The 12,795-nt window shown below is 39.1% G+C and overlaps 1 protein-coding gene across 2 annotated transcripts in view; it reads right to left on the bottom strand.

Annotated features, from left to right (window-relative positions):
* Positions 1–5,595: 5,595 nt before the first annotated feature.
* The window catches only part of LOC128261560 (POU domain protein 2), a 32,063-nt gene continuing 24,863 nt past the window's right edge, over positions 5,596–12,795 (bottom strand). For both annotated transcript variants that reach the window (XM_052995324.1, XM_052995325.1), the window contains 2 exons: positions 11,162–11,218; positions 5,596–7,338 (listed from right to left, as the gene is read on the bottom strand). In XM_052995324.1, the coding sequence (XP_052851284.1) occupies positions 6,038–7,338; positions 11,162–11,218 (1,358 nt within the window). In that variant the 3' untranslated portion in view covers positions 5,596–6,037. The remainder of the gene's footprint in view (positions 7,339–11,161; positions 11,219–12,795) is intronic.

Raw genomic sequence — 12,795 nt, 5'->3', positions numbered from 1 at the left:
TATGAGTCACATTTTGGTAGATAAATATTGTTCGCTATGTATGCTCAGTACACTCTTAAGATAAATATAGACACATGTGAGCAATTTTTATGATTTGTTCTAAAAGGTTTTTAAACTGGAATGTATTAGCTAAAAAGGTAAACGTCAATCTTTTCAAGAAAAGATCCTTGTTCAATTAATTTTGAAGAGAGTGATCAATTTAAAGAATTGAAATAAACAATATAAATATGTTTTTTTTTTATTTCTTTTTAGTTGTAAACTTGTGATTATTTTGCGAAATTGCGTAGTAAATTAACCCAATAAGTATTCTAATTCGATTTGGTTAAACATGAAGTGAAGGATTTTTTGACTACAAATGCGTGCTCTTATTTTTATATACATTTTTTGGGAAATAACTTTGCTATCGGTTCTGTTAGGTAGGATTTATAGGCTTCAAAAATTACGTTCGCAAGAAAATCGCTCGTCGTTTGCCCATTAGATAATTATTAATATTTAATAATTAACTAGATTTAATCAGTAAGGGGTATCTAATATTCGGCGACACAAATTGATATTATCGGTTATACCGTCTTACTTTTACCCTGGAAAATGCCCATTTGACAATCCTATTTGACAGTTTTTATAATTCATAATTATTTTGAAGATTGTTAATGAATATAAATCTCAGGGAACCATCAGTTAAATCAGGAAACTTAGCGAGATTCCCTAGCTAGAAAGTACGAAGCCATTCATTTTATTTTGTTTAAGCCTAAATGATTACCAACCGTATCCTTATCTAATGTGCGAACTCATTTTCATCGCTTTCAGCCACCACCTTGGGTTTCAAAGGGGTTCCCTGAACCCCACCCGTTTCACACCCCCGCCCCAGTCATATCCACCCCCTTTGATTTGGGGCTCGTTTTCATCCTGGGCGTGTAAATAAAAATCACTTGATGCGATTTTTATGATGTGCGTTAAATGATTAAACCACTTGAGCTGGTTTCAAATTGTCAAAAAGAAGGCGGCGGTTTGGGTCGCGCAAGGGTCTTTATCCTTTTGTTTTCTTAGCCCCATTTTGAAAGTTGGTGGGTTGGGGTCTCGCCTGGGTGTGATTAGATGGGGACCATCTCTGGTGTCCGGAAACTTTCGACGCGTGTGTAAGTTAATTAAATGTGTAAACATGTCAAAGGGATCAAGTTTTCCAGCCCACTATCTCCAACCACCCATCTGCCTAGATGGTGTTGATTTCGGATCACGCCCTTGATTGGCTTTGATTTTCGAGCCTCAGAAAAGCTATTGCGCTAATTGGCTTGTGAAAAATACAGGGGTAGGTTTTCCATCAGCTTTCGGGGGACGCATGCAAATTTCCATTTTAAAGTTTTTTCCTCCAGCGGCCATTGATTTGTGTTTTCCATTTTGGTTTGCCAAATGCAGGGTGGAAAATTCACTTCCCACAAGTTTTCTTTTTTTTTTTGTTGCCCCTTTTTTATGGTATATAAAAGCCCTATATAATCCGTTTTTATATTATTTATTTATATTACTAAATTTTTGAAACGCTACCTATGTAAATGGTAATTTAACTTAAAACTAGGTAAGTATCAAAAGTTCGTTCATCTAAGGAATACAATAAAAGTCTATTAAAAAGTCATACAAAAAGTTTCGTAAAAAATTGGTTTAAGAATCAAAATGTATAACCTAAAGGGTATTGAAAACTTCGATTTATGCAGCATTCTCTCTCGTTATTTATTCTACTTTTGTTACTTTTTTAGCTATTTGCTCGACAGTCTTGGGGCATTTGACGTTGGCGTCCTCGCTCCCATTTGTTTCTTGTGCAAATATTGAATTTGCGCTTTTTTCCCCAGCTATTTGCCGGAGCCAGTGGCCCACACACCCTTTGAAACTTTTCATTTCGGGGGTTTTTCCATTGTTTCGCCTGTTTGCTTAATTTTTGTATGCGATTTTCTCATCTACTTTTTGCTCATTTCATATTTTCATTGTAATTCAATTGTGTTTTCCCCGCTGCTGTTGTTTTTGGCCAAATGTTTGCACAAGTCTTATGTTCTTGAGTCGGGCAAAAAGGGGTGTGTCCCCGTTGTCCATGTTCCTTTTCTTCCTTTTTTTTCGCTAGACGAATTGAAATTCAAAGCACCAAATTGTCAGCCAGTCACGCAGAAATTTAACATATGTTCGCCATATAATTTGCGAGCACTTTTTATTTCGCCAAACTCATCCGAAATTACTAACGTCTGCTATCTCACATCTCTTTTATATTTATTGAAGAGTAACAAAGGACTTTTCCAAGCAATTTTTAGATTCGATCTGCAGGGTTATAAAATATTATTTGTGCTAGTTTAAGCTTGATTTAAAATTATTCAATACATATTTCTAGTTATAGTTGAGAATATAACATTTTTTGGTTAGTTTAATCGTTTTTAATATGGTTCTTATTATAGATTTTAAAAATATATCAAAATGGGAGACTAGCTTGCCTAGAAATCAAAGACAACTATTTTTTATCGACTCTGCTGATCCTGATCCTGACCAAGAATATATATATATATATAATAGGGTCTTGTTATTAGAAGCTGGAGCAAATGCAATAGTCTTCTCGAAATTTATTCAAACTTTTGATTTGACGTTTTCTCTCTATTTTTACCAGGCATACTAATGACTAAGACTAAGACTACGAAATACCTTTAAGATTTAAGATATCTGCCTAACAAAAGGTTCTCATCTAGTTCATGCCACTCAAAGAAGTAAAATGAAATGAAATTCTGGAGCAAAAGCATAAAGGAAACTTAATTTTCGTTAGTCCTGCCAAGTGGCAAGTGATTAATGATGGCGGGGCCACGACAATATTATGAAAACGCATTCGAAAATTTCATTAAATTGTTATAAATGAAGCGGGGCGAAATGAAAACGAAATATTTCTAGGAGAGAAAATTCAATTTGCAAATGCGGCAAGTGTTTGCCTGTCGGCTAAAAGAAATCTATCAAAAGAAACCTGAATGAAATCTCGGGCTGACGATCTCCAACCACCGGAAAACCCCCCAGAATTGCCTACGGGTCTTATCAGCCCATTTAGACCGGCTCAGGGTTAAGGCACTTTGAATATGACCAATGCAATTGAAGTTTCCCCTATTGAAAACCGAAATTGCTCAAAGCCATTTTGCGTCCGTTTTTATTCTTTTTCTATTTTTTCTTTTCTTTTTTTTTTTTGGTTATTTGGAATGGACAGACGTCGTCTGCACAGGACTGATAACATTCAAAGAGTCCCAAAACCACCAGTCGAGGATTCGAGTGCTCGCCAATTAAGTGTGAGTGCTGGCATCGATGGGCTTTTCCTTTGGCCTCCGTTTGATGTGTGCTCGAGTGGGCGACTGGGTGACTGCGACTGGCCTGCAAATTAAATAGGGTAAGCATTCTGGTCAAGATTTTACTTCTGGCCAGATTAAAAATTTATTCGCAACTCTGGACAGCTGCCGGCAAGTAAGCCGTCAAGTTTTAAACGAATATGGTGAGTGAATACGACGCCAAAGATTTTGATTTGGTTTTCAACAACTATTGAAAGACTGTAAACATACCGAAAAGTGCTCAGAAATGCAAGTGCTTCATAGAAAACTCAAAGTAAGTAGGGCTTGTGTGTATACACTACAAAAAATGGTCATAGAAACTAATCAATACAATTAATATGTACTGTTGCCATTGATCAAAAATTTATTCTCATCAAGGTGGCGTAGACAAAATTCAGCTGTTCAACCAAACGAAATACTTTTATGTCTAGAATATATACTATATTTACTTGTGAGAGTTATTTGTAAATTATTTTTCAAAAATAAAAATGTAAACTTAAATTTTATTAAATTTACGAAAACGCAGATTAGAAAAAAGTCGGTTTCTAAATTCAAATTTTTTTAACCAGTTAGCAAATGGAATTTTAAAATTATTTAAAGATTTTAAAGTTATATTATGTTTGATAACATATAATCAACATATAATTATAAAATAATATAATATTTTAACACAATATTATAGAATGGATAATGCTTCAATCTTCCGCATTAAAATTTAAAGTCAAGTCTTGTGTTCGAAGCTAGATATGCTTAAAAATTAATTAGCTAATATTATCCGAGCAGCTGGCCACAAAAGCATTATGTTTACCATACAAAATTTTAACTTTACCCCCTTCAACGTTTAAAAGAGGTCTTGAACATTTGTCTATTTGCCATTCCCGAATACCATCATTTACCTAGTTCATTGGCACACTACCATTAAGATATCTCCCTTAAAGACTTGACTTACTTAAGCGATTTCAAAAAATACTTCCACTGCCCACATCGGGGCCAGAAAACAGCAAACAACAGGAACTAGAACCAGAACAAGACCAAAACCAAAACCAACCACCGGAGCGAGGACCATATGACATAACTATGTGTGAATTGATGGCATAAACCCTTTTTCTTCCCCGGCTCTTATCATTTTTTAGAGATTCGTGCCCTGAACGAATCAGAGCACGACAAACTTTGGCAGGGAAGGGGACCGGAATTGGGAGTTGGGGGTTGCTAGAAAAGGATTTACACGCTTGCCTCGATATACAAATAGGGGTTTCTGTCTGGGCTGCTGCCATATTGACTGTCGCCGGGCCCAAAAAGATGAAGTGATTTCTTATCCAACAAATCCACACTCGACAACCAAAAAAAAAAGAAAAAAAGGGGTTGCTGGTGTGGGTCCCTCACATCCTTTCTGCCTTGGCCCGCGTTTGGCAGGAAGTTTATTAAAAAATGGTCGTGTTTGCCTTTGTCGCGTGGCTGGCAAACGCTTTCGAGGCGGGCCAAGGAAATCAGTTAACTAAATATCTCGTTCAATATTTATTTAGGCAATGCCTAATGAGATTCGAGTGGGTTTAAGAAGGGCACACGACAGGCTATAAACTTAGAGAGTTGGCTAATTGAATAATAAGCTAAATAGCCTTTTACAAATTTTAGTTTGCAAAAAAAAGTTTTCAGTTTTTTATAGACAGTAAATAGAAACTGTTTAAATTAAAGAGGATTAAACAAAAACTATTTTATGTGCATGGCTGATAACAACAAGTTTGGAGAGTAATCTTTATTTTGTTTTAAAATTGTTTTTGCCATACTCGACATAATAGAGAGCTTGCTAATTTTATTTTTATTTGGTCCTTTAATTGGGTTAAATAAATAAAGTCACCCTTTTGAACTCTATATTTTATTTCCGTTCAACGAAATAATACTGCTATCCTACTTTGTCTCGATATAAGACTTATTTTCTAATCAAAGTTATGTAAAGTGATTTTTACACTGGGCTGCGTATTTTTTTTAAGCTTAGAAATATTTTAAAACTTTCAAATGAATAATAAATTGCTTATTGTTATATATCATTAAATATCAGATATTTAAAATATTTGTTCAATTTATCTGAGAACAGCATTTTTTGTTTGTATTTGTATGTTAAAGTTCTTTTTTGACCAACTCGATAAAGTAATTTTTTTTAGCTTCTTTAGTTTTTTTTAATCAAAAAACGAAATTAACAATTTTGTCCTCTCATAAATTTCGCTTTTTTATTTCGCCCCAAAATAAACAACATTTCATATTTTGTATAAATTATTTTATCGGAATAATTTTATTGAAATTTTTGGATTTGTAGGATCTAAGTGTGTTCAAGATCAATTTACAATTGGAAATCGTACAACAACATCGGTACACATACACATCTACGACAATACATATTAAATACAACTAGGGGAATTGATTTGTGGCGTAGTGGGTATAGGACACAACATATATATGGCATTTGGGGGATAGTTAGATCTAGGAACTCTATATGCATACAGATACGAATAGGTAGTGTGGAACTACATATATGTACTCATAAATTCGTAATGGGTTTTCTGATACGACTGGCTATCACCTAGTTTACTAAACACATCCATGGCGTTGTTGCATTTGATATGGAGAGAGTGGCATGGTGTGGAATGTTGTGGAAGAGTTTGGAGTCTAAGCTGACTATGTACAAGGTTGGTGTGTGCTCCGTGCCCTTCTTATTCCCCGGAACTGATGGAGCTGCCGCAGAAAGAACCCGATCCAGCCTCCAGTTGCATGTGGGACATGTTGAGGGCCTGAGGAGGATAGCCAAAGGCATGACTGCTCAAGGGAGTGCCCGTGGGACTGTCCAGATCCAGTGAGGGGTTGATGCGCTTCTCCTTCTGGCGCCGGTTGCAGAACCACACCCGGATCACCTCCTTGTCCATGTTCAAGCGTTCCGACAGCTGGCTGATCTCCTCCGACGTGGGCTTGCAGTTCATCAGGAAGGCCTTCTCCAGAGTGGTTCGTACGGTGGTTTCGATGGAGGTGCGCTTCTTGCGCCTGCGCCCCAGGATGCTCTCCGGTGTGCTGCTCAAGCTGCTGGTCATCGTGCTGATGTTGAAGACGCCACCGCCCGACTTGGCCACACTGCTGTCCGCATCCTCCAGCCACTTCTGGAGCAGCGGCTTCAGCTTGCACATGTTCTTGAAGCTCAGATTGAGGGCCTCGAACCGTGAGATGGTGGTCTGCGAAAAGTCGTTGCCATACAGCTTGCCCATGGCCAGACCCACGTCGCCTTGGGTGAAGCCAAGCTTGATTCTTCGCTGCTTGAAGGTCTTGGCAAACTGCTCCAGTTCCTCCAGATCGGTGGTCTCCTCCGGCGACTGCTCCAGCTTGGCCATGGCCGAGGCCACAGTGAGACCACTCGTGGGTTTCGGAGTGCTCTGCTGCAGTTGCTGCTGCTGCTGCTGCATGCTGGGCGTATTTGGCGTCATCACGGCACTGCTCAGTCCCAGCGAATTGGCAGACATGGAGTTGGGCGGAGTTCGCTGCTGGGATTTGCTGTGCCTGGGCACCGGGCTCAGGGAGGGACTTCTTAGGGGAGACTTGGCCAGGGGGGTGGAGTAACTGGGCAGCGGGTCCTCCCTTTGCTGCTGTTTGATCTGCTGCAGGGCCTGAAACTGCGCCAGGGCTTGAAGGGAGTTCTGCAGCAGGAACTGCGTGGCTAGGTTTGGATTGGGAAAAGCCTCCGGAGCCAATTGGCGAACCATTTCGATGTAGCTATGCAGCTGCAGTTGCAGCGCCTGATGCATCTCCTCCGGAGCAAAGCCCATGGGTTGCGGTGGAACAACATCCTCCGCTTGTTCCTCCTTCAGCTGCGATTCGGCCAATCTTTTGGGTGGCGGTGCCAGGTCCAGAACCTCGTTCTCCAGCTCTGAATCCAGTTCCCTGGCCTGGCGCTTGCTGCTCAAGTTCTGCGGCATCTCGCTGTTCTCGCCCAGCTCCAGTTCCTCCTCTTCAAAGCTTTTTCCACAGTCTGTAAGAAAAGGAAATAGATATTTTTTTATAGTAGCCGATTGCGGGTAGTTTGCTTTTCAATTTTCCAACTCAATGAAGTTCAAGTAGCCGGACTGGTCAACGCACGCGTCGCATAATTTGATTTTAACCAAAAAGACTATTTTTAAGGGTATAGTTGGAACTTGATGGATATTTCGTTAAGTCTACATAAAAAGTATATGACCATTTTAAAATAACCTATAAAAAAAGGAACAAAACAACTTTCGGTTTATAAAATTCCTAGAAACAAAAGTTCTTTTTATAATACTTGTTTTAAGCATAACATAATAAATTAAATTTATTAAGTTCATTTAATAATATAATCCCCCTAATGTGTTTTCAATGCTTTTTGTTAGTGCATTTATTCAGCGACTTTCTATAAACGTTTTCTTTTAGCTCTTTTTAAGGCAAATTTTATTCAATCTTCCAATTGAATGCCCATCCTTTTTTCGCTATCCTGTCGAATGTCTGCGTCCTGCGGTTAGCTACGATAGACGCTCAAGCGGAAGGGTTTGCTTTTGTGGCCTCCATTCCCCCGTAATCCATCAGCCATCAGCCTCCCCCAACATCGTTGTTGAAAACCCAATCATGCATAATAATTGAAAAATAGCCATACATCAGAGGCCACGGCGAAGTCAAACAGGAAGCTTGCTCCTTTGTCTCCGATAAATGCGCAGTAAAGGAACGAATGAAGCTCATATTTCATAATTTTCTAAAAGAAAATTATTGATTTTGATGTGGAATAAAATAATGAGACAGAAACTTCCGACAGGAGAAATATAAACCAAAAAATCGTTGTCCTAATTTCAACCATAAGGTTAAAAGCAACACAAAAATAAATTCCAATTAGGTTAAAACTACAAAAAATATTAAAAAACGCTCAAACTTTTAAAAAACTTTTAAACTCAACTTCCTGTCGACTTCCATTCCGAAATCAATTTCCAAACATTTGCTGAAAATGTAAAAAATTTAGCGCTTTAAACCGATTTAGAAATAAAGAGAATTGATAGTTGTAAGCGGATTCAACCCCATGTTCAACTGGATTCACCAGATTAAGAACAGTTTCCAAAAATATTTTCAATGCGGGCGTTTGAACTTTGCGAATAAATTGCATGTGGGCAGCTGTTTTTATGACTCCCTTTATGTAGAACGGCGAAAGTTGAATACGCCGTAATAAAATTAGCCATTGGAAACGCATTTGGCAACCAGTTAGAAATGAAAATCATCCAAGGGTTAGACACAGTCAAAAACGTGTCACCCTTTTTGGAAAGATTTTTCAACCCTCGTGCGATAGAGCAGTTTGGAATTTAAAATGCGTTACAATTTTGAATGCACGAGGCGCGGATTAGAGCAGAATGCAACTTGCCATTGGGTTGAAAATAGGACCAGACATAAAAAAGGGTTCCAAGTTGCATTGTTTGGCTTCCAACAAAAAAATGAAGAAAGTCAAGAAGCCTCAGGAGCAAGTTCAAGCCAAGCCAAGAAACACTGTTTCGATCCTTTGTAAGTGGAATGCGCCTGCAGCGAGCGAATCCACGATCCTCGGGCCTCGATTTTCCGAAACCCAAAACCAGGTGATGCCGCTTTGTCTGCCTCCGAGGCAGATGTGTTATCCTGCTGATGAGGACTACATGGTGAATGCAAGTTCCTCGTCCTGCCACAATGGCAATGTGTGAATGTTTCCACTGACAAATGAAGTGTTGGCTATATTTGAAAACTCTGAATTCTGTGTACTCCTTGTCGCTGCAGTTTCTAGGGGTTGTTTTTTCCCTGTTCGAAAGCGGGAGTGTAAAGTGCGTTTCGATTTTTGGGAAAGATACAACCAGAAATGTATAGAGTGCTCTGAGAGATCCAATTATCTTTGCATATCCTAACCAGTTTATCTACATATGAACTCACGAAAAATCCTTTCACAACTGAAACTAGGCTTTGGAAAATCTTTCGTTGAAACCCAAAATAAATTGTTTAGCACAGAATACCATTTTATCATTTAAACATTGCCATTATGGCTAAATTGCCCACTCTTAGTAGGCTAATATCGCTCATTATTCAAATAAAGCTCATTAATACTATCATATTAGCAAGTTAAACCCTTTGCACTTTCAAACCTCCACTTAACCCTACATGAAAAAAATCGTCACGCCTATCGTTTTTTTTTTAACTTGTTTGCATGCCATAAAAAACGCCCTCGAAACGCCCCCAGAACCGAGTTTTTTTAAAATACCAAAAACAAGGAGCACCCAATCAGAACTGCTGATTATAATATCCTTCACTCGCTTCCTCTTCTGAGTTACCCCTCGAACATTGAGAGAGCCTCAATTAACTTCACGCAACCAAATCCTTTCAATTTGAATAAAGAGACGAGGGGAGATCGTTCAACAAGTGGTGCTTTAAAAAATGAGGTGGCAAGGGTAACCCTTTGCTTAGGGTTACCCCTCAATTGACTTCACACCTCGGCGCTATTCAAATGATATGTTAAACAGGGTTGAGCAGGATCAACAGTTTGCCTTTTTTGTTGTGTGATGCTAATGTTACGGCACTCAAGTTTTTTAGCTGTTGAAGCAACCCTTTTTTGGGAAAAGAGTTCCCCCCTCTTTATGTTTTGACAACATTTGAATATGCATAATGGCCTGAGAGGGGTTAGGCACCCTTGACTCGTCTAATTTGTGTAAACCAATAAAAATGCAAGTTTAATTGTTAACTACTATCGGATGGCTCTGGCAACCCTGTTAATGGGCCGCATTTATTCAAATGGGGTGGATTTCCATGCATGTTTTTGCATAGATTAGTTGCACTTCGTTAGGGGTTGGCCTTGGTTCGTGGTCCTTACATAATTGCTCGACCCATCATTTAAATTCGCCAAAGCAGAAATTTACATTTTGACAAATTGTTATTTCTGTTTGTTTGCGAACAGAAGAGGGTCGTGTTAGGGTCATCGGGGGAGGGAGGTGGAGGTCAAAAGACCATATAGGGGTCTCAGAAGGATGATCTCCTGTTTAAGCTTGTTTCCTTGCGGGGGTTGTTTTCGGGGGAGGTTGTTGGTGGGTGTGGAAAAAAAAAAACATTTTGGGTGGCATTCCATGGAAATGGATGAAAGAGATTTAAAGTTTCAATGAAGTTTGACAATGGAACGTAATGGAAGTGTGTGTATACCAATTACTTCAGTGTGTGGACTCAAAAATTTGAAAAAGGAGCATCCTAATACAATAATATTATTTAATCAATTAAATACATTTTTAATTTCTTGTAAGGCAAAAAGGTGTTAGCTTGTTTTTGAAGAGCTTTGTTACTCTCATCCTTTGCCGCATTTCATCATGAAATAATAAAGTAAGTACTTGCCAGAGTACTTTTATCTTTCAATGTCGAGTCATCGAATTTCTTATTGCAAGCCCACAAGGCTTCGGGCCTTCAGTCACACTTCAGTCACGTGCTAGTTCCTCAACGGCACCCATAAATATTATAGGTGCCCTAACCTAATGCCTCATTACCAATAACAGAGCCAGGAACTCCAGTCCTCGCCACACTTCTGAGTTACTACCTAAGCCAAACCCTGAAATAAACGCATGTGGATAGGGGATGTGCAAAGGGGATGCAGTGGAGGGCAGGAGAGGGGTGCGTGGCTGATTGCATATTGCAAAAAAAAAAAAACAGAAACACTGCAAACTATAAAAATTGTCTGTCGTGTGAGTAATCAATTTGGCCACAAAGTAGCCACGTTCCGACACGAGTCGGGAGCAGGATAAAAAGGACATGTCGGATGAATGCTGGCCAAGGATTAGCCATATTATGGATAGGATATTTACCTGATAGGGAGCGCAGCGGCGAGGGCGGTGTGGGTGAGTTGGACATGTGCCGCATAACTGCAAAGAGTAAGAAAATATTTTAAATTTTTAATAATGCTTGGCACAAACAAACGCAAATGCAAATAACACGTACTTCAGGTTCAGTACAGAAATGGACAAGGCAACAATTTTTTTAAAGGTGTGGGGATGTCAGGGTGTTTTCGTTTCATGTCTGGCTCGTAAAATGTCCATTAGGAATTCGGACATAACACATTTCTTATGGCGTATATAACATGCAAAAATGTTACCAGCTTTGAGTTGAGTGCTCGCTGGTGTAAAGTTTTTTAAGGATCCATTTCCGCTAGCAAATGGTTGGCATAATGCTTAAAGTAGTTTTCACACAATTTTTACAATTTACGTCGAAAAATGCACTGTAAGTTCCTTTGGCGTAAGCAAATTAGAAAACACATTTCTATGATATCAAAAAATTTTTACCCGAATCTTTTTTAGGTGACTGATGTAATTTTTAAACTACATCGATGTCGTAAGTCTTGTTATAGTTTTCTATTTAATTATTGTTCTTTAAAAAAATATTTTGATTTAAACAAATTCCCCCTAGCTGCAAATCCCAAATCGCCCACAGAACTCAGACTAAAATCCCAACCATCTTTCAGCCATTTTCTACCGTCCACTCTCATCCTCCCCTTAGCTTCTTTTTTTTTTGTGCCATTTGGTTTTTTGTTTTGCAAAGTAGATATTAAATTTATAGCTCCCTCGGGGCGTAAGCAAAGTAGTATCCTTGCCCAAGAAGGACAACGGGCAGCGGGAAAAAGTAACATATTTTTACGACAATATATTGTTGTGAGGACGCTCTGACTTGTGGAATCCTTGTGCATAATGTCCAGTGCAGGAGAGTATAAATATACAGATTACCCGATGACCATTGGGATGGCGGCGTTGTCCTTGCGGTTGGGTAATGTTTGTTTCTGATGGGCTTGTGGGGCTTAGGTGGGGGCGGTGTTTGACCTCACACCTCTCTTGTTAGCAGGGTAACAAGTGGCATTAGTCAAAGGATATTTGGGACTTTAGTTGTGCACATGATCTGCATGTTAGAATTTCTCTCCTTTTTGTAGGCACACCTTCGGCTTAAATGTAATTACACCAAATTTGCCTTTTGTGGCTAATTTGGTTTTCTTTTCTTTGTTCTGTAAAAAAAAAATTACCTACGCCTTAGGCTGGAAAATAGTTTTCCCCCTAAAAAACGAAAAACTCGAAGGAAATGCCAAGAATACGGAACAAAAAATAACGTTTTCTTTCTCCATTGTGTCCATGCAAAAGACCCTCAGAAAAAAGACAACGTCTGGGACACAGGTAAAAAGGACACTGTCAGGATGCAAATGCAAACACAACAAATCTAAAAACTACGATCACACGCTCGCACAGTGGGACGCTCAAGGGCAGCTGCTGCCCAAAAACGACACCGTCAGCAGCAGGACATCGCATCAGATCTATTGCAAAACGCCATGAAATCGTTCATCTGATAGGGAAATTGTGTGTGCCTCTTCTATATTCTATTCCATCTGATCTGGACCCTCTGACCGGGAAAATGTGTGGGCGTGCAATCATCATCGATGACCATTGTCCTATTTTCCTAG

This window comes from Drosophila gunungcola, unplaced genomic scaffold (assembly GCF_025200985.1).
Source record: "Drosophila gunungcola strain Sukarami unplaced genomic scaffold, Dgunungcola_SK_2 000001F, whole genome shotgun sequence".
In the NCBI taxonomy this organism is placed as follows: Eukaryota; Metazoa; Arthropoda; class Insecta; order Diptera; family Drosophilidae; genus Drosophila; species Drosophila gunungcola.
Note: the sequence above shows the minus strand (reverse complement) of the source record. Positions and strands in the feature narration are given on the sequence as shown.